Raw genomic sequence first — 25,794 nt, 5'->3', positions numbered from 1 at the left:
TTCCGCATGCGTTGTTCCAGCAGCGTAGGAGTTGTTAATAGGAGGAGATGGGTCTTTTAATCAAGAGCACTGTTAAGGAATTTTGATTCGGTATTAGCAACGTTTCGGGGCAGTTTCCAAAAATTTTGAAGAATTCGTTATGCTCTCTTACTCATCTCAGATTTCTTCATGGCTCATATTGACGGTCCATCGCTTTACAATGATGTGGATTTAACTGAAGGAGATACACTTGCTGAGTTCTGCTTTTTGTGTATCTTCCTAATAAAAATTGTAATACAATCATATGATATCATCACCTCGTTTCACTATATCAATTCGGATACAGCGGCGCAAAATATATGTGAGGGTAATCAATTTTTGTTGATGGTTATTAAACAGTGATATTAAAGGCATTGGTCAGTTTTTTTTTCGATTTTGACCTATGTGAGGCGTGGGCACAGCCAGTCTACCTTGTAAAAATTCTTGTTGACGATGTTAGAAACAAGGAGAATCGCGTGATAATGGACAACCATTCTTGTTTACGACGAAATAAATAAAAAGGGGAGTATTTTATTGAAAATTGTGGCATTTAGTTTTACACGTCGTCCCTCCCGATGTTTCGCCGGAAGTAATCAATTGTGTTCGCAATTTGTGTGTAAATTTGATTTGTGAACTGATAGAACGCTTCGTCACTCCTGATTTCTGTCGTGATAACCTTTCCTGGACAAGAGTGTTTGCAATTTGTGTTGACTAAATTTGTGAAGTATCGGTACGTATCTTCGCCCCGATTTTCTTCATGAGGAATTATCCAGGGCTATTGTTTGTAATATTTCTGTATTAATTTGATTTTTTTATTTTAATTATTTATGTATTAATTTGTTTAAGTGAAATTTACAACTTAATTAACGTATTTTGAGAAAATATTAACTTGTTTAGCAAATAAGTCTCAAGGTTAAAAAAAAACTAAATGTGGCGTATTTCACCTCCATAAATGGCCTTGTAGAATCTCTGTTTTACGGCAAAGGTGTCTCATCATCATCATCACTGGTCAACAATCCTAGGATTGGTTTGACGCAGCACTCCACTCAGTTCTCCTATCAGCTAATCTTTTCACACCTACGTATTTCTTTTCTTTCACATCTCTCTTTACTTGTTCCATATATTTTGTTCGGGGTCTTCCTTTTCCATTCTTGCCTTCCACTTGTCCTTCGACGATTGTCTTCATCAGGCCATCATGTCTCAAGATGTGGCCTATACAGCTCAACCTAATCACCCTGAGAAAGTGGAAGTGTTTCAAAAAATATATATTTGTTTTTTTCCTAACGTAATTATCAATTAAGAAATTAAACGCGGGAAAGGCCATGGCGAAATTTTATTAACGCTACCAAGGCGAATAATTTAAATCAAAGCACCCATGCTGCTATTGTTAACACCCTGAGGTCATTTTATAGCGTGGTTGTGCTGAGGAAAAATTGTTTGGGGTAGAAACTGTGTACCAAAAAATTAAATCCGTGTAAGAATACGAAGTTGTTTTGTCATTTGTGAAAAAATCAATATTTCTTCTCAATGACTCTACTTTTTGCGCTTAAAACTGGATGTATATGTGCATCCTAATTAGATAAAGAAATACATACATAAAGAAATAGAAATAAATAAAGAAATAATACAAATAGAAATACATAAAGTATTCCAACGTTCATGGTGTTTGTATTCTTTTTAGTTCGCGATAAAAAAGTTTATTATAAGTATTATAACTTTTATTTATAAAACTTTATATTTGCTGTGAGTTATTAATTTTGAACCTCTGTGCGGCGTACGGCATCCAGTCCACCTACTCCACGTATTATTACATGCATTTAGCCTATTACCTCGGGTAGCGCGGCTTACCCTTCGGATGTTTTGCGATCGCCTTCCCCCTTGCGCCTTGACTGAGTCGCGTCAGCCCCCAACCGAATTCCTTCACCGCATCATCGGGAATGTTCCACAGCCTCTCTCCCGCCCCCCAGCATCTTTAGTACGCTCACCCCTCGACCTCTCTGGACCTCATCTCGGCCACTCCCTCCCTCCCCTATACCCCCCTCCATCTCGGTGGGAGTGGGCGTTAAAAGAATCGCGCCTGCCGTCGTACTCAGTTCATTACGCTGTAAGTCCATTCTCATGCTCAGGATAGGGATAGCGAGAGATTTCAGTAGACGAAACCGTGCTTGTAAAGCCATACTCTTTGCGTCGGACGAAATATTAATCCCTTGTCAATGTGGCACCAATACTACAGGGTTCCTCTCTTGTAGAAAACCATATTTATTGTTAGAGTTAATAATTCCTAATAATAATTCTATATTTTTACGATATATTTTATTATATAATGTTATTTATTATATACTATATTTTATTATAATTATTCCATAATTTTAATAAAATAAAAAATAAGTATAATAAATAATATTATATTACATATATTATAATGTAATATTTCTCAACATCTATATTATAATATAATATAGAAATTATAATATAATATAGATGTTGAGAAAGAATGTTTTACCGACGAAAGCTCCAGAAAATTTTCCCGTGTGAGTTTTTCTTTTTATGTGTTTCCTATTTAGTGATAGTGACTCACTCTTCGACTATCATTATGTGCTACACACATAATTTTTCTACATAATTGTTTGTTATATATTGTAATATATAATAATTTTTCATCATACCCTTTTATATTTTTTTTAAAATATGAAATTGTTTAGTAAATTAAGTGGCGAGGTTAAAATAAACTAATTATTGCGTATTTCACATCTATAAGTACCTGTGTAGAATCTTAGTCTCCCATAGAAATTTGCATACAGATTTAAAACCATCACCCCACCCAAACACCCTGATACTGTAGAAGTGTTTGAAAATGTATATTGGTTTTTTTCTCAATTGTTTTGGAATTCCTTTGATGTCTGAACATTTTATTCCCTTAATACTATGAAAGTAGTGGTCCATAACTGTTGACATTAATTTTATATCGAAGAATTCGGTACAATTAGGTCGGCCGCATCATGAGACATGACGGGCTTGTGAAGAAAATCGTCGAAGGAAAGGTGGACAGAAAGAAGAGTAGGAAACGAACCAGAATGAGTTACATAGGACAGGTTATAAAGGATGTAAAAGAGATGAAATATGTCGCTATGAAAAGGCTAGCGGATATGAGAGCGGAATGGAGGAGTTTTTCAAGCCAATCTTACAATTGTTGACTTGTGATGAAAGTGATTGCTATTTTACATAATTTTGTAATTTTAATATTTAACTGTGATAAATCAAATGCCTGATAAATTTTCCTAATAGTCTTTAAAATCTAGAAAGTCTAGAAATTTCAGTTCGAAATCTAAATGATTTAACATGGCAATTAGCATAATCTTTTTCCATCTGTTGACTCGGTTACTCAATGATTTTGTTGCTTTTCATTGGAATAATTACTTCATGCTTATTAAGGAATCCAACTCCCTCCGTTGATATGGTTGATGATGCAGAGACATATGAAACTGCAAATGGTGTTACACGTAACCCTCTCCTTCTCGTAAACACCCAAGATGTGGCGGCTAATTTTTATCCTTTGCCAAATTAAGGGTTCAGTCTCATTGAAGAAATCCCAGATAGATCTTGCGTTGGTTGGAGAGATTTAATTGTTTGAAATGGCGGTGTTAAGTTTGAAGATGAGTGTTGAGACTGGGTTACCTTTTCATCTCTCATACTGAACTTATTTTGATGAAATAAATTAAACCTTCTGTAGCAAACTGTCCGTCTGTCGCTGATGGAACATCACAATTTGAGTTTTCAATATAAAATATTTTGCGATAATTATACGTCTACCGGAATCTACCGAAGAGTATTTACTTAGCTTCTTTTATCCATCATTTCACAGGCTAATGCTACTATGAATAATTTCTTGTAACGCTTTGTAAAGGGAGTTGAAAAAGAAAGAATCCGTGAATAGAAGATAAAAATGCAATCTCCGCTGTTATCTCCATACGGCTTGTAGTCGAAGAGGATTTATTGTTATGCTTTTTAATCCAAGGAATCAATCATACAAAGGAATCGTGGATCAATGTTTTTCCCAAAGCATTATTAAACCGTGATTTCACGTGATTTGGATTGATTCGCCAGTGTCTATGCAATCTCTGGAATCGGAAAGCCTAAGTACTATAGCTCTACCTTGGATCCAGTTCAATTATTCATGTTACAGTAACATAATAATATGTGACAAATAACTTAGCGTTGAGTTTAAAGTATACCGGGACTAGCCGCGGTGATAACTTTTACGGGAGTCACCCGCAATGCACAATCGTGCGAAAGATCCACAGAGAAAAAATCATTCGCCTCGGTCAAGGCGAATGATTTTTTCTCTGTGGATCTTTCGAACTTAGCGTTGAGTTGAGCCATGAGAGGATAGTGTTTTACTGAACGTCTCATTAGAATTGAGGAGGTAATGTTGTTTCACGATTCTAAAATTAATTTTTTGACTGAATAATTTCACTGTACGCTTTGGTCATTTTATTTAGAAAGCGGGCAGACGTAAATTTTGGCTTTAAAATTTTTCTTAAAAGGGGACAACATTGTAATATATATCGAGCCTAGCCGAATGGATGAGCTTATGTATAATCAAGTTGTTTTGGTAGGATTTATTTACAGATGGCGACTAACAGCTTAGGTCATTTAAGCCGTGAGTGAAGAGTAGGGAAGGGAGGGTTGCGAGAGACGCGATATCCTTCTGTTAACGAAAGGCGCATAGGGGTCTGCGGATTATCACCCTATTCGACAGGCGGAGTGCTGTAGTTGGATGTGCTCTCTGCACAGCTTTCTATCTGGATCGGGAAACTTCTGACAAATCTCTGCAACCGCCAGGAATTTGACCCCGGGCCCATAGGGTGAGAAGGGTGCCATGATAGCCACTGCACGTACGTGTTCCTCTAATGATCATGTCGTAATATGAATTCATCTCTTGATTCTCTTCAGATATTGACTACACTGATTGAGACACAAATTACATTTGGCATCATATTTTAGTTTAAACTTCCCTTTTCTATTTTAAAAATGTATTTCTTCTTGTACCAATGAAAACACCTCCATCGGCCTTTTACATCGAAATATTTATATTAAGAATCAAGCGTACACAAACATCCATGCCATCCATGTCACCTCTTGTGTGGCAGGCAAGAACTTAACCTTGCCTCCACCGAGGCCGGAAATTGCTTAAAATTTCAGTTGAATTGGGCTTTGTTTCGATGCCATTTATGTTTCGATCAGCATGAAGGAAAATGAACAGCAGAATAATCAATCTCTCGAATTTTAAATCAGATAATTGTTCGGTAAAGGCGTAATATTGGAGTAATTCTTGCCAATTTTCTTCCAACTTTGTGAATTCCGGATTTCTTGCGTCGATTTCCTCCTATTTCAAATGAATTGTAGCCGGAAGATTTGCTTTCCCGCCATCTCGCGGCGCGCTCTAAGTGGCGGCTTTCAATTTGTAGTGATCCGTGGCTGCCCGTCTCATCATGCCGGGCGGTGGTGGCGTCGGTGGAAGGGGCTCTCTGGCCTCGGTTGAGAACCTCCCCACTCCAAACAACTCATCGTGCGCCCGGCAAGAACGAAGCCCGGGACATTTGTCTCCATCATGGAACCATGTCGAACGCCGAAAAACAAATTCCTTTTAATCATTCGGCCGGCCCTCGCAACACTCTTTCTCTCCCCCACCTCCTCTCATAATTCCGGAACGTCTCTCCACTGCGACTTTTTTCTTTTTATTTTATTTCCTTCCCAACTGATCACAACGTCGGCGCCTCTTTCAATGTGCTCGGAGTCTTTTCCCGATCTTTTCGGTCCCTTTCTGTAAGTCTCACGTGGTGAATTTATAATTTCCCTCTGATCAATCAAAACGGGAAACCAATTTCGATCGCTGTTTGCCGTCGGATTTCAAATATAACTGAAGTCCTTTATAGAGGGGAAGATTCTGTTTTATTAGGCCATCCACGGATCGTATCTGGCATCAAAGCTTAAAATTAGACTCGAAAACTCTCTCTTGCGGTGAATTTGGTTTTGCTTTGATATAGTGTTCGGGACAGTGAGAAGGATAATGGATTATTATTTGCCTCAAATACGGCGGAATAATCAGTATTTTGCATTTTATATCAGGTAATTTATCAGAATTTGGGTAATATTGGCATTTTTCTTGCATAATTTGCTGTATTTACTTCATATGTAACCTAAACGTGGTTTAACTGATGTGTTCAATGAGATATATGCAAGATTATATCCGGTGTTGAAATTGACAACTAGGTGACTAATGACAGAAGGTCCTGTAATATTTTTGCCTGATGTGATTACTGGGTGAAGTATCCACTGGGATCTATCAAGAATAGTATCTTCGCTTCGATCTTATAAATATATCCATACTTCACCAATAGGAATAATTACTTTATTTTTGGTTATAGGAACGATATTTATAGGGTATGCATTACCTTGAGGACAAATATCCTTTTGAGGAGCTACTGTAATTACTAATTTGTTTTCTGCAATTCCATGTTTAGGCACTATATTAGTTCAATGAGTGTGAGGAATATTCGCAGTAGATAATGCTACATTAACACGATTGTTTACATTCCATTTTGTATTACCTTTTATTGTAACACCTGCTTCAATAGTGAAATAGTGGTTTTTGCAGAAAAAAGGATCAAATAACCCTGCAGGATTAAAAAGAGATCGAGATAAAATTTCTTTAAATAAATCATTACCATCCATATTCCTCATGAAATTATGTGCCTTCGCATCCGCAGACGTTTTGTTAATCAACCTGCTAATCATCTTCTTAGCCCTGCAGATGGTGTGCGAGCCATTCATCGAATCATCAACGGAGACGGAAAGACGATTCCAGATGGAGATCTCCGAGATGGATATATTGGTATGTCATTATATTTTAGGGCATTTTTTTGAAATAATAAAAAGACTTATTTCAGTAAGAATATCAACAGCAGTCAATAGTCCTAGGGTTTTTTTGGTGTAGATCTCCAAGTAATTCTAGCATTAGCTAATATTTTAAAGGTAACGCCAGTGCTTCTAGTTGGCATCCTCCATTAGCTACTTTTTATCTCAAGAAAGAATCGGCCACACTGACATCTACTTTTCTAATATTGCATGGGAGCCATTAGCACGTGTATCAGCAACAGGTTTTCTTGGAAATTAGACAAACGACGAGATTTAAAGTCATCCATGGAAAATACAAAAAATACTATAACGTCAAAAAGATCCTAGCATGACATTTATATGGTGGTAGTTCTCTTGTATTATGTCAAGTCGGTGGTTGTTTTCTTAAGTTTGTGGTTAACTTAAGAGTCCTCTGATATTCTTCCCGTGTATTCTATTTATTTTGTTTTGTTTTGATCCTGAAATAAACTATTTCAACAGGAAAAATTACATGTTGAATACTTAGTTTCCACTGCAAAAATTGAATTGTGGAAAACCGTACGCGATATTTTTACAGGTCCACATAAAGAATATGTTTGTTTTTAAAATTTTCGGAAGTTTCATAACCCTACCCAGTCTTTGCAAAATCCAAAGCATCTCTGAGAAAGTTAGGCACTCTCTTGTCGCTTTCTGCAGCTAAATATATTTCCATCTCTATTTATGAGTCAACTGATGTTATTTATTCTGGAGGCAAATGTCATCTTCCTTGGTTAGCGTTCGTCGCCGTCCGCGACTGCAAAGCGCCTAGGGTCAAGTGAAACGGGTCCACTTAATCCCTTCGCTTTCTTCCGTCTCAGTTGAATTCCGTTTTAGCTTCCCCACTCAATGTGCATGGATCTCCTTGCTTCGGAAACAATACGGATTACATGGTCAGTGAAAACGAAGTCGATGGCGTTAACTTCTGCTGTTAATTGCTGTTCATCGTCATTGTTCATTATACAGGGTATTTGAGGAGAAATCTTCTGTACCTACTTCAGGGGGTAACAATTTTAAGCATTTTTTTGCCCGATAAGCATGGGGTTGCAGCACCTTAGTTACTGAGCTATGGCAACGGAAACATTTTTTAATGCACATTGCCATTATAATGAAAACTGTTTTTCTTGGGTATCCATCCTTTCCGACATTTTATTTAGCACTCTGAATTTTTAAGGGCCATAAATATCTAAGGTTTAAACGGAAATAAGCGATTATAATTGTCTGAAACTGCTTTCTTTGAGCTTTATTAAACGAGATTTTGAGCGATATGATCAGGCAATATCGCCCAATTTGATATTAATAGTTTCGGGCTACTATATAAGCAAATTTTCATCCAACCTCAATTATTTAATGTCCTAAAAAGTCCACAATTTTAAATAAAATTTCGATAAGACTGGAAACTCAAGAAAAACCATTTTCATGGTAAATGCGACGTGCATTCAAATAAATGTTTGCGTTTCCATAGCTCAATACCTAAGTAGTTGAGACCCCATGTTTATGGAAAAAATGCTTAAAATTGTCATTTTATTTAGCGGAAAACACGAAAATGTAATGCTAGCAACTACTAAATATGCACAATAAACTGCATAAATAAATATATTAATGTCACTACAATTGTTTGGAGACGCCTAGAGAGTTTTGTATTTTTAAAAGGCATCTAAAGTTATTGGTATGGTATTCCTAAATTCGTTGATTTTTCTGCTGTTGAAATGTGATTTTATTCGGTAATTCAATTACATACAAATACACGTAAATGCAGATTTTATCGCTGAAAATATGATAGAGGTTTGCCTCGTTTGACTGCATTTTTCGGAAGAAGTGGTTGGCAATGAGTCCAGCGTCAATGCATTTAAGGTCATGAAGGCATTTCCAAGTTTTTAAAATTTTATACTTGTTTGATGCAAAGGCTACAGGGTAGTTACTGAATTAAGCCTTAATTTGATGGACGTTAGGTTAGTTGTATGCTAATTACAATTTGTTTTGCCTTAAAATTACTATTATATCCTAGAAATTAGCAAGAATGTATTGATCACCTAATGTAAATAGGATATTTTTTAATAATAAGGGATTGGATGCAGAAAGAATCTGCCTCGGAATGAGAATCCGATCGTAATTATTGCCCCGTTTTTATTTAATCACTGAAAAGGATAAATATTCGGGGTATCTTTATTTTTACGCGGTGTTTATCGATAGCCCAATATTCGTTCCGCTAGTTAACAAAAGCCTTATGCTCAATAAAACAGAGGCGAAAATATGAACGCAAAATGTTTTTGTCGAAGTCAAGTAAATTACGTTATAATGGTCTATTGCGATGGCTAAGTTCTAACAACACGTATCTCAAAAATTTCAAATTTTCAGGAGAGCAAAAAAAAAAAACGATTAATTTTTTCTAATTGTGCGCTAAAATTAAAAACCAAAAATTCAGAAAACTGAAAAAGAAGCATACACTTGCCAACAAAGAGTTGCTTTTTGCTTGAATTCTATTTTTTAATGTAATTTCACTTTGTTTAAGATACCTGTGTTTGACACCCGGCCAAATTTGGAGATACTTGTTGTTAGAACTTAGTCATCGATTAGTATTAAATTATTGCTATTTATCAGAACGCGGAGAAAAAAATTATAGTTAAATTGATTGCGGATTTAATTATATTTCCCTACAAAGTTTTTATGAGTTGAAGTATTCCATGGGCCGCAAATGATTGCTTAATTGAAGCGTATTGACCTCATCTCTATATATGGGTACCTCAATTTTATTTTGCTCGCAGTCCCATACTTTTTAGTTTCAATTTTTCATGCATCAAAGTCCTTAAACCACCCGCGGCGAAACATGTACCGAAGTTTTTTAGTTAGCCTAAAAGTTCATCTACATCTACTTACTACCCCGCAGGCCACTTAACTAGAATACAAGATACAGTGTCCGGCGTGATACGGTGGAAATCTTTGATAATGGCACGAGTTGCCGAAACCATGGTTCAAATAAAAGTGTGTGGAAACAGACAAGCAGTTTTACTAAGCTGAATATCAAAGATTTCCGCGTCCATCAAGGCCTTGATAATGGCACGAGTTGCCGAAACCATGGTCGGTTTTAACAAAAGTGTGTGGAAACAGACAAGTGGTTTTACTAAGCTGAACACTTCTATAGACTTGAGGCGGGGGCTGTCAGGACACCAACTTTTAACAAATAAAAAGGAAATGCTTTAACGAAGTTCCGCCTACCTTTTATTAATGTCCTTTATTGTCCGGGGAAAAACGAGTTCCCATTCCTATCTTTTTGTCAAGATATGTTTCTTAATTTATCGTTTTTGTAGGATCGAAAAATATTTTGGAGTCCCTATATGATGTTCTCCGTGTCGCTCCGAAAGATATCTCTCTCAATTGCTCTAGCAATCTACGCCGATCGTGCAGCCTCTGATACTGCTCGTGCGATCGTAGGGAAGGTTTGCTAGACGAATCGGATGAAATATATGGCAGGTAAAGAAGTGAGATTATCTGTAAAACGTCGAATAAAAAGGAAATATATACTCATTCCTTCACCTAGAGTTTCAAAGCGTACTCATTATCTCAGCTGGTATTTCATTTCAGTAATTTAAAGTTATCTTATAAAAAACAATTACAGGAGCGGATGGTTATTTTGAATTATTTAGATCTTTGCTGTCGGGATTTTTTTCTACCGTAGTTTATATTGGCATTGCTATTGGGATAATAATGCATAGAGAAAATGAAGACTTAAATCAAATAGATATGAAAAACATGCTCAATCATCAGAGCCAAGTGATAAGAAGAATCAGTAAGGAAAGATGAGCTGTAAAAATATTTAGATTATGGGAGATAAAGGCGCTGTAATTTTTTTGGCTACAAAATTTTCGTTGCTGTAATTATGAGAATTATTAAATAAATGGTAGTCATTTATTTTAAGGGGAGCAATTATCTAGCGGGGGAACCAATTTGCAAATTCGTCAATAGTAGTTTATGATGAAGATTGGTGTAGTAAGTTACCTTAAGCCGTTAATATTAGTTTTGAATTTGAATATTAATGAGAATATTTAATATGAATGAAATATCAAATAATTTATTTATTCATGAGCAAAATAGGCCTAGGTTCCTCTTTTAACTTATCTTCCTGAAAGCGTACAATCCTATCATAAAAATATTCAGGCGACCGAGCACCACAAAATGAAGAGGATATACTGATAGCATTGGTAAACCTTTAAATCGGAATAAGTTACAGCGTGGCTGTGTGAAAGCGGTGATGAAATAATGTGTTAAATTATTTATTTATTTTTTTAGAAAAATAGGCCTACTTATTCTAACTTATCTTCGTTAAAGCGTGCAATCCTATTCTATAAAGATGCAAGATCTACAGCTAGCAACACAAAAAGAAGAGGATGTGCCAATAACATCGGTAAACCTTTAAATCAGACTCAGTAATTGGTGGAAAGGATTTAATGTATCACTTTTCTAGGATACTGTATGCAATGTGATCGTAAATGTTTTGTTAATTTGAATAAAATTTACAGATTTCTAACGCTAATTAACCAGCAATGGCTGATAACATAAGGTTCAAAAAACTCTTCTTTCCTCAAAGTATTGGGTTAATTGATCCAGTGCACTTCCTTATTACTGGTGAAAAGATACTATGTTAAACTTCAAGCGCGGAACCGGCGAATCCGACTTGGAGTTTTGCGGTTGTATTTTCCATATTTTGACTCAAAATAGCCTCATAAATTTTATCGCTTCCTGGAGTTCTCCGCGAGATGACAGCATTGTTTCTATTTAAAAGCCGTCCAGCCGAGTGACGTCACTGGCAGCATTAGATCCCCACCCGTCTGTCTCTCTCCGCATTCACCGGCTTTTTAAAGCGGGAACGAGACCCGCGCGCGCGTAATGCTTCTCGCATGTGTCCGCCAAGAGGGACTCCGTTTATTCAATTGAGGGAATGGAAAGGCCCAGTTGTCGCGCTTGGATTGCATCTTTGCATTACGCTCCGTCAGAAGATCGTGCAAAATGCGACAATTTCAGTTTCTGTATCCGACCCGTTGGATAGCTGACTCCGTCTTTTTTATTCGGTCTTGGACTCACAATTAAATGTGACTAAAACTAGTGGTTATTATGGGAGATAGAATCTTGGTTGGGGAATAGGCGTTTTCAATCAGCTCTGGTTCCTCGAAAAGCTTTAATTAATGTTTTATTCTTGGAATAAAGATGTTACATTAGTAAAAGCTTTTAGATTTTCCCTTTCCAGGTCATGGATGGTTGTCTACGTATAGTTATTAGCTTGTTAGAAACCCCCGAAATTAAGGGTATGGGAATAAATCCATCACCCATTGACCATGGGCTCCTTTTGTCTTACTGACCCATTTACCTGAAGTATTGTAATTGTTTTAACAACTTATGTTCTACTATAGAGTTACCCATGATGTTAAAGTTACTAATTAGTGACCCACGTGGCCCATTTAGCTGAAGTATTGGTGGTACTTGCAAAAAAATACCCCTTGGAAAATTCCCGTAGGTAAAAATAAAATTGTTATCGGAGACTATAAAACCGTACCGAAGGCCGAGGGTCGAATCCCATCCGGGTAGATTATCCCTATCCAGGTCATGGATGCTTGTTTACGTTTAGTTGTTAGCTTGTTAAAAACCCCCGAAGATAAGGCCAATGTAGTGCTTTTTTCGGCGGTATGGGAATAAGTAAAGGAATAAATATATATTCGCCCAAGTGCTTGGAAATGAATATCAAATTGTGTTGCAACGTTACTGAGGTTGATATTAGTTAGAGAAGAGAGATTTTAATGATTAGACGTCATCTACCATTTGAAATTGAATGTAATACGCTGCTTTTACCCATCTCATCGGTAGCTTTCCATTCTTTAATCGTGTTCCTCTCAGAATATACGGTTTGACTTCCATCTCATCCATAGACCATGGGCTCCTTTTCTATCTTCCTGACCCATTTACCTGAAGTATTGGTGCTGTCATCCTTAAATGTTCAGCCATCTTTTTCCTCTACTTACAGTTCAAATCATTTAGTGATTTCTTCTCTTCTCATGCTATTCCTTGTACTTTCTCATACATTTTTCCCTCATTATATTTCACCTATAATATGCAAAAATTTTCGTTTTGATTTAAAAAGCCATTTAATTAAATAGAAAAAAATAGGAAAAAACGGGAAAACGCTATCTCTTTCTTATCTATCGATTTTAAACTCCATTTTCATCCCTCCAATGATCGAGGTAGGTTCATTTCTGTAGATGCAATTGAACACCTCCGCCGCGTTCAGTCTCTTTAGAACATTCTCAGATTAATGTTCACATTTGGAAAAGTGGAAAGAAAAGAGAATTTTAAACGTTTATCTAGGGATTTATGGCTTAATGTTTCCTTTGTATCAAACTCATTTTAAAATTTTGAGTTTACGAACGAGTGGAACTGGAACATATGTTCCATGGGTCCCTACTCGGGAAACGTGGCTGCTTGTAAGAAGTGATCGACGCGCATCCATTTACCACACGAATAAGTGAACTTACTTTTGCGTGTGAATTTATTTTTTACTGAAGCGAAACCGATTCCATCTCACTAATTATTTATGATATTTTCCTATGGATAAGCTGCTTAAGCTTTCATGCTCCCTTTTCCATACCATTAAATGAATTGATGATTTTGTTTAATAAAGAGGGAATCTTTTACGGGTTAAGTTTCCCAAAAAACATAGTTCTAAAGCAAAAGGAATCTTGTTGTAAGCTTTTGAATTCGTGGTCATTCATAAGCCTAAAAGGATACAGTCCGCCGACGAGTTTTGAGGCATATATGCTCGGTAATTAGGAATGTTAAGCATTTCCGGGTGAGGCTCCCATTTTTTGTGGGAAGTCTGTTGTGGATAGGAGGAATTCCTGTAAGCAATCAAGTTTTCTGTACTTGTGAATCTGAATATGTGGTCATTCATAGACCTAAAACCTGTTAGAATTTTAATTTAAAGCTTCTGAATGTTATGAATTGCCTTTCTTTTATCTTGTGTAAATCTTCTCAAACGTTATGTTGATGTAAGTTCTTCGCGTTCATTGTGGTGCACTGTAAGCTTTTGTGTCGTGTGAGGACTTGCTCCATTACTTGTCCATGATGCTGATTATATCATCCAGAGTAACGTTGTTGGCCTGATGTCAATTTTAGTATCGAGAATGATTCATAGGAGCAATGATGCTGGTCTGGAGATAGTGCATGGAAAATCTTCGTTATTTCATTATAATTTGAAGCTCAACAAGAATTTAATAAGAATTGGATGACAGTTTTTGTTCTAATGCAAATCTTTACATTTTATTCTATAAGTACTCTTGTCCTTTTTTGGATGTGGAACTAATCCATAAATTTCATGATGTTCATTTGGCTTGGCAAAAATTATGCATGCTGATGCGGAACTGGCTCTGCTTTTTGGCCCACGCTTGTATCAGCCCAACCTACTTACAGGATGTCATTCTTTCAAGGACGTCAAGGCGGAAAACGTGGAGAATCCGTGCCAAATGGTTGCTATGTATGTGACTGCTATCTCAAGTGTCTTTTTAGGCTTCGCCTGTACTTCCTATTCTCTACGCTACTCTCCCTTGAGAAAGAAACCTTTGTTATCGTATGCCATGGTGGAAATCTTGTTTAGAGCTTCCATGAATAATTTTCGAATAAATTTGATGGAGATGATAGTTATGATCAACGTTAGAAACAATCAGTAAAACCTTTATTAGGTATCTTGGATCTTATGTACCCTATGTTAAATAAGGCAATGTCCAGAGGTAAAAAAAAGCAAAATTAGGTTGGGAATTCCATGAATTCGATCGTGAGGAGAACCTTAGCGAGCTAAATCTTTACAAAAGTTCTGAATTAAATAAGCATTGGCCTTCATTATAATGACATAGATATTAACCCAATCATATATAATCATTAAATATAGCATATGGCACAATTTCTGTTATAGGTTAAGAATATTTCGAATGCACAGGGCATATTGTTTTTACATACTGAAGTAGGTCTATTTACTATTAAGCTTAGAATACTACGTTGTGGAGATTTTGAAATAATAGTGACCAGAACGAATTACGGCAGCTGCTTGACGGGTATGACGAGGATGGAAATTTCATCGTTGGACTTTAATTCACCGACGAGTTTTGTGGCATACATGCTTGGTTATTAGGAATGTTAAGCATTTCCCGGGGAGGTTCCCAATTTTTGGCGGAAGTGTGTAGTGAATAAAAAGGAATTCCTGTAAGCAATCAAGTTTTCCGTACTTGTGAATCTTAAATAGGAATCACGTTAAAAAGTATTTTCTTTGGTTTCGTATAATAATTGAATTTCCTTGCCTCCATTCCTGCAATTAATTTTATACATCTTGAATCAAGTAAATGAAGCGACTACGTGTATTCAATATGCATTTTTAAGTTAGGCTTTCCCAAATAATATAATGATATACTTTAAATAATTTTAAGTTCCCACATTGTTGTTAGCTCCGTGGTGTTTGTTTTAGCTTTGGCTACTTTCTATGCAATGCACAACGTCGCGTTATCAGGCGTGCTGTTTTAGAAATAATGGAACGTTAGATGAATGATAAAGGTAGCTGATAAATGATAATGGTATGTTATTTGGAGGATGCGACCGACAGCTGAGGTCATTTGCGCCATGAGGGAAGGGTGGAGAGAAACCCGGCGTCAGCATTAGCCTGCTCCTCACGAAAGGCGCCAAGGGGACCACGGCTTAATGTCCCACCCGACGGACGGAATGTTGCGCTTGAAATGTCCTCCACATTACATTCAAGCAGGAGTTGAGCAGAAAATTCTCTGTCACCGTCGGGATTTAAACCCGAGACCACGGATTAAGAACATATGTTGGGGATTGTCACCGTATATTTTCCGGGTATGAGACTATAAAACTCTCAAGAAGCCAACGGAATGCTTGGCCTTGAGTTTGAATTCTGGCTTCTGAACTGATAAGCTGAATAGATTTTAGATGCTGTATCACTCCCGTTCGACCGATCATATTTAGTTGCATTTTCTTTTGCCGTTTCACCCATCTTATTGTTTTTTAAAAGCTTAATCTATCATCGTGAAATTTTCCGGGTGTATAGAGTACACCCATATTGTCGTCTATCTAAACCTTAAATATGAAAATTTTAATCAGATAAAATATTATTGTAATTTTTTTCACTCCTAAAGGCACCGGTAAATGTGAACTTTACTTACCATAAAAATTTCAAAATTATTGCGAAAGCTTGAAGTATTAAGTCATCAAAATAAGACTGCTCGAATGGAAGATTGTATCTCTTAATTTGAGTATCCATGCACTAATATGCAGTTTCGTCCAATGTTTTCTTTGCCCCTTCCACCCTAACTTAAAGAGCACTGGGAAGATTTTTTAAAGTTATTCAGAGGCCTCCGAAATCTGGAAGCCTGGATCAAAGTGGACCCCTTGCCTCCCCAATTCGTGGAAGCCGTGCGAGAATAATTTTCGGGAAGTAAGTGAATGGTGAGGTGGGGAAATTAAGGTAAAAGATGTGAAAAATAATCTCCTGTTGTTGTTCTTCTCTTCATTAATTGCTCACACTTCACTTTTGTTGCTTAAAAATGACAGAAGCGAAGTTGGAAAACGGGTTGTAGATTAAATAGCTTCTTCTTTTATTGTTACATTTACGTAGTTATTAAGGTTAAAGTAGTCGGAGGAATATCTAAATTTAATCCTGAATATCCGTATTCATTGTGAGGAAAAGTAGCTGAATTAAAATCTGGCATTGAATGCCAGATGGCATTGAAAAAATATTGCGATGACCTTATACCCTTATCGTTTAGCGAGTTAACAAGTGTTCAATATCAAATTTTGGCTGCGACAACTGCTTTCATACTTTTATTAGTCCTGGATAAAAGCTCTAATACATTTTAAAGGATCTCGCTAACTCGTCTCATGGACACTCAGTTGGATGTCATTTCTTATCAAAATGTTTAGCCGAGTCCATAAATTATTACGAGAAAATTTGGCGCAGAAGAAAAATTGCTTATAGAACATCTTGAATGAGATGAATGGAAGACATTTCTTTTGCCTTTATTTGTAACCGTTATCCTTCATTATCAGTCTGAGTCCACGAAAATATCATTGCGTTGGCGCGATTAGAACGTATCTTTTGCTTCGTCGGAGAAATGAATATTTAATTCACCCTATGTATTGAGTGACGAATAGCCGCATAGTTCGAATAAATCTTTCTGTTAAAACATGGATACCGCCGGAGAAAGTAATAATAGAGGTACCTGAATAAAGGCTTTCATGACTTGTGTCACCGTTGCGCTAAGGTTTGCTAAGTTTGACTTGGAATTAGTTTTAGTAATTGTTATCCAGTCCAGGGGTGCCAACTTACAAAAAATATTGAGGGGGTCCAAACCGGGGACCTTGACCCGGTAAATTTTATAAGAAGTGAGTTTTAAGTTTTTTAAGCATTTTAGAAGAGTCATATGATCAACATTAGAACCCTGAGCACTCGAATCTCGATATCTGGACACTCCGGGGAAGATCGACAAGCTTGACACATTTTTTCCTCACATCTGTAACGAATTTTTGGGGGGGCACGGGCCCCCTCAGGCCCCATAGAGTCGGCGCCACTGATCCAGTCTCAAGTCTTGTATTCATTAGCTTTATTTTGGTTTACCACCTCTTTTTTCAATTGAACGTAGAAGTTTGCGATTAAATCATTACGTCATTTCATTTATCAGATGCTGTAGGTTTAAATAACTCGAGATTGTGGCCGATTTAATTTTAGAAGATCTGACGCGGACATTAACGTCGCATTCAATGATAGCACGTAAGTAATGGTGGAAGCTAATCCACCTTTTTCTCTATTAAGTGACGATTTTGCTTAATATTATAGGTATTTGCCTTGACATCTAAGCTGTAATTGGTTATTCTCAATCGTCTACTGTCTTCCATTTAAATTTCTATTAATTACTGGTGGTAAGGTAATTAAAACTAAAATTAATTAAAACGGCAGCTCATGATGTCGCCTCTGCTATCTTATTTACTTTTTTTGCTCTAACATCCACTTTCATCGGCCAGGGACTATTCAAATATAAAATGGAGTTTAAGCTTTGAAAGAGAGAAAAAGATTACTTCCAATTCGGCAGACCTCGGCAAAGACTTCGGATGAGTTTTTTTTAACCTTTAATTTGATAATTTTCAAGGCCGTTCTTCTGACTTTTCTCAGTCATATCGGGCGCTCATGGAGGTTCATCGACATCATGGCTATATTTGAACATACTACGCTGAGAAATGTACATTTAAATATTTCCGAATTGGTCTTTCTAATTCAGGGCTTGCTTTCTGTAGCCAGCGATCAGAGGCTGTAGTACACTGCCAGCAATCATTGCTGTAAATAGATATATTTTCATTGATGTGTATGTTCTAAAAATGTGAGTTGGGCCACTCATAGGTTTACGTATAGATTGTAAGGTGAGTTAAATAATCTGATTATATGTCACGAATCGATTAAAATTTACGTGGAGAGAAATACCGCTGTACATCTCGCAATTTCGTCGAAGGTAGATTTGTTTGGTAGTTCTCTTTGCTAAATTTCTGGATAAATGATTGATAGTAATTCTTCCATAATATTTAAAAACAATTATAGCATCACTGTGATTCCAAAACACTTGGTGAATTTCGATTATTCCTCCAGTTTGGTAAAGTGGGTAAGAATGCTTTTGCTACATACACCTTTCTTAATTTTATTTTATTTAAAATTATCCATCACATGTTATCCTTTTGCGAGATCCCTTGCTGCCATGGATTCACTAAGTGATTACGTTATGCTTTCGGACTAACAAACCATACATTGGCGTTGCATAGACTGACAGATATCTTGGTTCTTAATTATAGGAACAGAAATATAGTATTGTTTTACTGGCATAACAATATTAACAGTGAGCCTAGTTTATCATGGCTTGGACCAAGTAATTTATTTTCCCTACGAAATTAAAGATGCTTAAAAGAATGAAGCTCAAGCCTGTGGATTCAATAAATGTTGAGATCTGTTTAATGCTCTATTATCCAATTAAAATGGTGGGGAATAAAAATTCGTTTTATTTTCGAATTATTTCTACCCCTCTTCGCTAAAATGTAAATATGTGTATGAGGTCATCTATACGAGGTAAATAGACTAATCTAACCCGCAAAACGTTCTAACTGTAAAATAACCTTAACCGGGTGAAAACTTTCATAATTCCCCTTTTTGAGGTTGAAAAAGTGATTTCTCGAAATATTTATGCTTAGGTTTCAATGTTATGCTATGATCATCTGAGAAAAACGAACGTGCTAAAGCAAGTAGGTATCTCTAGACTATGAATTTTGAAATCTTAACTGGTCAATGGACGAAATGAAGTAAATAATTATTTGGTAAACTACTAATTAAAATAATCAGTTCCGTATCATTCATTTATAGGTCTATACCATCATGTTTACCGCCCCCAGTATCACGTTCATGACGACAAGTCCGTTGAAATTTCCCTTATTATAAGAAGTGTAAAATTTTTTTCGGGTGAACACACTTTGAAGTTGGTTGCTGATCATAAGTGCCTCTCCGGTTATACATTTTTTTTCCTATTTCCGTGCATCATAGGAAATGGGGAAATATTAGAAAACATACTTGAGAACAGCTACCATTTCCAAAGGAGGAAATAGAAGACGATGGGTATTAGAGAAAATAAACTGGTTTTCCTTTTAGATGTCCTCTATTTCGTTTAATATTTTTTGTGTAGGGACTTCAGTCTGCAGTCACTTTACTACTGCATCTATTTTTCCAGTCAACTTAAAATATTCTGCTAACTCTTAACATGCTCATGAGGTGCAACTGTTACTCGTGGAGTATCATTTCTAACTAGGACCACATTGGATTTCACCATCGAGTATGATAAATATTTCGAAAACTGCTTTCGAAATGTTATTTTAATTTATTAAACCATCCATTTTTTTAGAGTTGATAAAAATGAGGCGAAGGCATCAATTTTTGATGCATAGAAATTGTGAACCGTGATACGATTTCCCAAATTAGAGCCTATGCGCCCGAAATTTTGGTCATTTAAGGAGAGAATTAATTTGATTTTACACTGAATAACTGCAATAGATATAGCAATCATTTGAGTGTAAATTTTGATTGCTAATACTTAATGCAATTATACATGCAGTAAAAAAACATACGGAAAAGAAATTCAAGAAAATTTTGTATAATTTCAGATCTACATTTCCTGGTACATTTTCCTCTACCAATTATTAGGTAGACAATAAATAAGTACTGTTTATATTCCGCAAAAAACCCTGGAATTCTTGGTCAACACTGAATATATCACCACCCATGCAAGGCTCAGTTTTAATAGGGTCATGTAATGTACTCTACTGGTGTCATGCGGCATAACAATGGGGTGAATTGGGCTATTCGTATTCCTTCCCCAAGTGGCTGGTTCTAAGGAGCTAGCTTCGGAAGAGGTGTGTTCCAAAGAATTTGGTGAGATCTAAAAGGAGGTTGATTCTTTAGTAGTGACAAGATAACAAAGAGGAAGCTCCCTGGAATTCTTGGTCAACTCTAAATATATCATCTCTCATAAGCAGAGCTCAATTTGCCGGCGTTGGTGGCGCCGGGGCAATGTCCCCTTCTGCCAACTTGAAGGTCTTGGTTTGGAATCCCGCCTGGGTGGATTTACCACCATTCAGGACATGAATGTCAAAAAGTGTACAAATTTGATTGTCAAACAATTAAATTTTTTAAATGGTCTATCTATTAATGTTAGGTTTTTAGTGTGTTAGTCTGTCTGCATTTTGCGCAGTATTACTTTAGGGTCTATCTCAGTCGTACCAAGTGCTACAGGGATGGAATTCGGTGCGTTCGACGTAGAATATCTTCACGCACATTTTAGAGTTAATTCCAGCGCTGTAGCTCGAGTTTGCGTAAAGTTACGGGAAAAAGTGCGAAAACGGACCAAAAACCGCCTCCCCACAAAATGAGAGATAGACAGTGGCAAGCCACAATGAATTCTTGTCTCCCCAATACAGTGGTTCTCCTTTGCAAAACTCCAGCAACCAGCAAAAGGTGCAACACTATGAAAGGCAACATCCCCACAACGAAAGGCGACAAGGCAACGGCCGGTAGCGCATAATTGTCAACCTGGTTGTGGAGCAGGCAGTTTGGCACTGTTAGTGCAGACCTAACTTCGTTTGTAATAAAGACATTTGAATCGGATCTTCTACTGTACTCTTCTGGCGTCATTCGGCACAACGATGTGATGGGGTGGGCTATTCGTCTCTCTCCCCTAATTGGCTGGTTCTAAGGAGCTAGCTTCGGAAAAGTTGGGTTCTCACGAGGTTGATTATAGTATTGGGTAGGTGATAAAGAAGTAGCTGTCTGGAATTCTTGAACAAAGCTAAATATACGACCATATCATCGTACCATCACTCATTAGCAGGGCTTAATTTGAATCGGGTCTTCCACTGTACTCCACTGGTGTCATTTCGAAACACGATGTGGTAGACTATTCATATTCCTCCCTCAAGTGGTTGGTTTTAAGGAGCTGGCTTCGGAAGAGGTGCGTACAAAAGAAGTAGGTGAGTTCTCTAGAGATTGACGCTTTAGTAGTTAATGGATAACGAAGAACTTGGCCAACGCTAAATAGATCCTCATTTCACCAACAGATCTCAATTTGAATCGAGATTCTTCTACTTTATGTCATGTGGCACAACGATGGGGTGGGCAACTCAGATTCTTCCCTGAAGTGGTTGGTTCTAAGGAGCTGGCTTCGGAAAAGGTTATTTCATTGTAGTAAATGAGTTCTAAAGAGGTATTGATACGGCACAATAATTTCATCAAAACATTAGTAACGTTTCCTATACCTTACCAGATATCATAACTAGTACGATAAATTAAGAGTTAGAGAGCAAAGTTGTCTGTAGAGAAATGAATGGCCATCTTTTGTAATGGGTAGATAGCAAAGAAGAAGCTCTCTGAAATTCTTGGCCAACGCTAAGTATGTCATCACTCATCAGCAGAGCTCAATTTGAATTGGGTCTTCAACTGTACTCTACTGGTGTCATTTGGCAAAACGATGTGGTAAGCTATCCATATTTCTCCCTCAAATGGTTGATTCTAAGGAGCTGGCTTCGGAAGAGATGAGTTGTGAAGAAGCACATTTTCCTCTACCAATTATGAAGTAGACAACAAATGACTACTATTATATTCCGCATATATCTCCGGAATTATTGCTGTGGCATTGCGATGTGGTGGAGTGGGCTATTCGTATTCCTCCCCTAATTGTTGGTTGGTTGGTTCATCGAAGGTGGTGAGTTCTGAAGAAGTGGGCGAGTTCTAAAGAGGTTTACTCTTTAGTTGTAGTAGGTGATAAGGAAGCGTGTGGTCTTACCTGAGGGATCGGCTGCACTTGCTCCCGCGACGATGGATGCGATCAGGAGCAGCAGGAGGAGCCGAAGAGGGCGTCGAGGGGGGAGGGAGGAGGAAGATGAGGAGGAGGTGGAGGCCTCGAGGAGACGGAGGAAGAGGGCCATGATGCGGACGGACACCTCCACACCTCGCAACCTTTGCTCTCCACCAAACTCCTCCTCCTACTTTCCCTCGTCTTCTTCTCTCTTCCTTCTAATCTCCCTCCCTCTTCTCCCTAATAAATATCCTCTGATCCGTCACTCACAGAAAAAAACACTCTCCACCACGTCTGTCCTCCTCGGTTACCACCTCTCCTCCACTTCTTCTTCTTTCGGGTTCTCCTCCTGGATTTGCTTCTTCTTTCCCCCCTCCTCCCTCCCTGTCTCTCTTGAAAAACCCCCTTTACCCCACCTCCTCGGTCAGCAGCACCACAATACTACAACAATAATCTACTCCTCTTCCACCTCTTCTTCTCCAACCGCTCCGGTCTTTACCCCAGTTTGTCCCTCCGGTCCGCGAGAGTGGCCGACGTCAGCTGCAAGAGCACCAGATAGTCCGTGAGGGCAGCCTCCGCCCCTCCACCGCCGCCGCCGCCTTGCCCAGTTGGTCACCCGTCGCTATTGGCAGTCCTCCCTCCAGCATCACCCGGGGACCACTGACACACGCGGAATGTCTCCGGGCCCATCTTCTTCTTCTTCGTCTTCGCCTTCCACCACTGTCTTTACCCCTTCCCCCTTGCTTGCTTCCCTGGTCTTCTTTTTAACCCCGTACAATCCTCCTCCCCGCCTCCCTCCTTCGCATCATCTCTTCGCTCTCATTTACAACCCATCCCACACGCTCCCTCGCCCATACGCTACCCCTTCCCTCCTCCCCAGTGCTTTTTTCACGCCGTTGTCCGCTCAACAGTGTCACTGCCCGCCCCAAGGAGTCAGCGCTATTCCGCGTGGCCGCCTCCATAAAGGCTCCCTCGGCGGGCGATCCGCGTCCAGACCCTAGAGTAAATAATACCAATGAGATGGCGTCACGGGTTTAAGTTGTAGCCGCACTCTCAAGCTTGATTTCTGTTTTGTGGTGCGACATCGAGTGCCGGGAGTGTGGTAGCTTTGTAGAAAGAGTATTTGGATCCTGATATGTACAAGGGCGTACGCAGGATCATAACTGGCGTGGGGGGGGGGGGTTCAAGCCATGGGTTTTATGAGATTATTTCCTTGAAAAAATAGTTTTATTTTAGTTACATATCTTATACTAATATATGTCATATTTCGTGGGTCTAAAGAAAATTTGCTGGCTACTTTATTTTGAATTCTGTACTGATTTTGCTTAAAGACTTTGCGATTTTTGCTTCTATGGGCGGGGGGCAGCTGCCCCCCCCTTGCCCCTCGCTGGGTACGCCCATGGATTTATAGGTTTCCATCCGCGTCATGCCTTTCATCTATATCAAGTTCCGCAGAGCATTTATCAAGTCCGTTATTGTTCGGAGAAAAAACGAATTCCCATACCTATCCGTTCGGCAAATTATTTCTCTTAATTTATCGTTTCGGTCAGATTTGGAAATGCAGTGGGATTCTAATATGATGTTCTCCGTGTCGCTCATAGAGATTTCCATTCTCAATTTCTCGAGCATCAAAGCCTAGCACGTAGCCTCCAAGCCTCTTGCGGCTCCCAACCTAATTCGTTAAACATCTGTGTAACGCAGTCTTACGCCCGAAGCAGTTTTTGAGGAATCGCGCAGCTTTCCTCTGTATTGTATGCAACTCACGGATTAAGTCTCTCTGCACCGGATTCCATATGCTCGCTGCATATTCAAGGCTTTTTTCTCTCCCATAAAGAATAGAACAGAAGTTCAAGGGGTTCCAGGGAAAGGAATTATCCCATCTACCCTGAATGCGTGAAATTTCCTTTGACTGAATTTGTAGCGATCTCTCCTCAAATTTACTCATTCCAGCCTTCAGGTTTAATTTCTAATTGTAAGTGATTTCGCGAGAGTATTGACCTTCGACCCTATAGAGTGTAGCTAGCCTCATATTCTTAATAATTCTTGGTCCTTTGCATTTGACTAGCCCTTGCGGCCGGCTTTTTTTTTACATTTTTATGGGTATATGATTACAAGTATACGATTGAACTCACGCAACTCGAGAACTAATGCATGTTTTTAATTTTTTAAAACACACATTCTTATTGTAAACATATATTTTTCGTGTGTTTTTGTTTATTTAATAATAATTCCGTTGAGAAGAGTCACTAATCACTCTGCAAAAACACGTGAATATATGTGACCGGACCATTACCGCTGGTTGTGGAAACATGTACTTTTACGTGAGCGGACCATAATATGTTAAATAGACACCTTTAGCTCTAATCTCACGGGCTCTATAAGCAAAAGTATGATGAAACACAGGCATAAATGCGAATTTGCCCCTTTACTCTGAGCCAATATTTTAACTCCTTCGGTATGTCGGAATGTGCTTCACAGTTCTTAGCGTTTGGGAGATGGTAGCCATCTGTTTGTGGTATAACTCTTTAGCCGTGAATGCCAATAAGGCTCTGTCTACTTGTAACAGCTCTCCTCTTCACGGATTTACATTGATGACCTTCTTTGGGTACTGAGGCATTCGTGGAGATTTGGTGTGTTTTCTTTATCCAGGACGTACCTGCATAGTGACTATTCGTCTTGATAAAACTGTTTTCTCTGATTGATTCGGGGTGATTTGGAATTTGATTAGTAATTACTCTGTATTTTTTCAGTATCTCAAACTGACTGATCCACTATCTTACATCCCACAGCACTTAAGTATTCTTTTATCTCTGCATATTCTTTCTGTTGGAGATGTTACTGTTGAATTCGTGACTCATGGGTGACTCTCCTGGCCGTTTTTTGAAATATTAATTGAACTTTACTGTAGTGGGAAGTAAAAAAATTAAGGATGTCATAGAAAAAGTCTTCTTCTGCAGGAAGGAGAGTATACACAAACTGCCATTTGCTGTTAAATATAATGAATGTAGCTTTCTTTGGGTGCTATTTTCGTAACCTAATGATCAATAATGAGTCGTAAAAGTCTGTAATGTCCTCATGTTCAAGATAAAACGTCATTTCCTGTCGGAAGTTTTTTGGGATCAATATCCGAGTGGTATGTTATCTGGTGACCTCAAGTGGCCAGCTGAACGATCAAGAAGTGTTATGTGCGAGAAAAATCTCGAGTTCATTTTGAGTGTTTTGCTGTCGTTTGTGCGTCTATAGATATATGCTCATGTTTGCATGAAGCTTATTGGACTGACTTGGTTGCACTGAGCTCAGCTATGAAATTTAAGACATTGTAGTTCAAATCCTCTGAGAAGAGAGGCCTATTGGTAAAATATCTACGAGTAATAGACTACGCGGAATGATGAGTTTGTATGTGTTTTTGCAATACGGCATG

At 38.0% G+C, this 25,794-nt stretch overlaps 1 protein-coding gene across 1 annotated transcript in view; it reads right to left on the bottom strand.

The window, feature by feature from the left end:
• The window catches only part of LOC124165378 (collagen alpha-2(XI) chain-like), an 89,211-nt gene extending 66,161 nt beyond the window's left edge, over nucleotides 1-23,050 (bottom strand). The window contains exon 1 of the mRNA XM_046542762.1: nucleotides 22,362-23,050. Coding sequence (XP_046398718.1) covers nucleotides 22,362-22,503 — 142 coding nt within the window. The 5' untranslated portion in view covers nucleotides 22,504-23,050. The remainder of the gene's footprint in view (nucleotides 1-22,361) is intronic.
• Between the last annotated feature and the right edge of the window lie 2,744 nt (nucleotides 23,051-25,794).

Source organism: Ischnura elegans, chromosome 9 (genome assembly GCF_921293095.1).
Source record: "Ischnura elegans chromosome 9, ioIscEleg1.1, whole genome shotgun sequence".
Lineage (NCBI taxonomy): Eukaryota > Metazoa > Arthropoda > Insecta > Odonata > Coenagrionidae > Ischnura > Ischnura elegans.
This window is presented reverse-complemented; position numbering and strand designations above follow the sequence as displayed.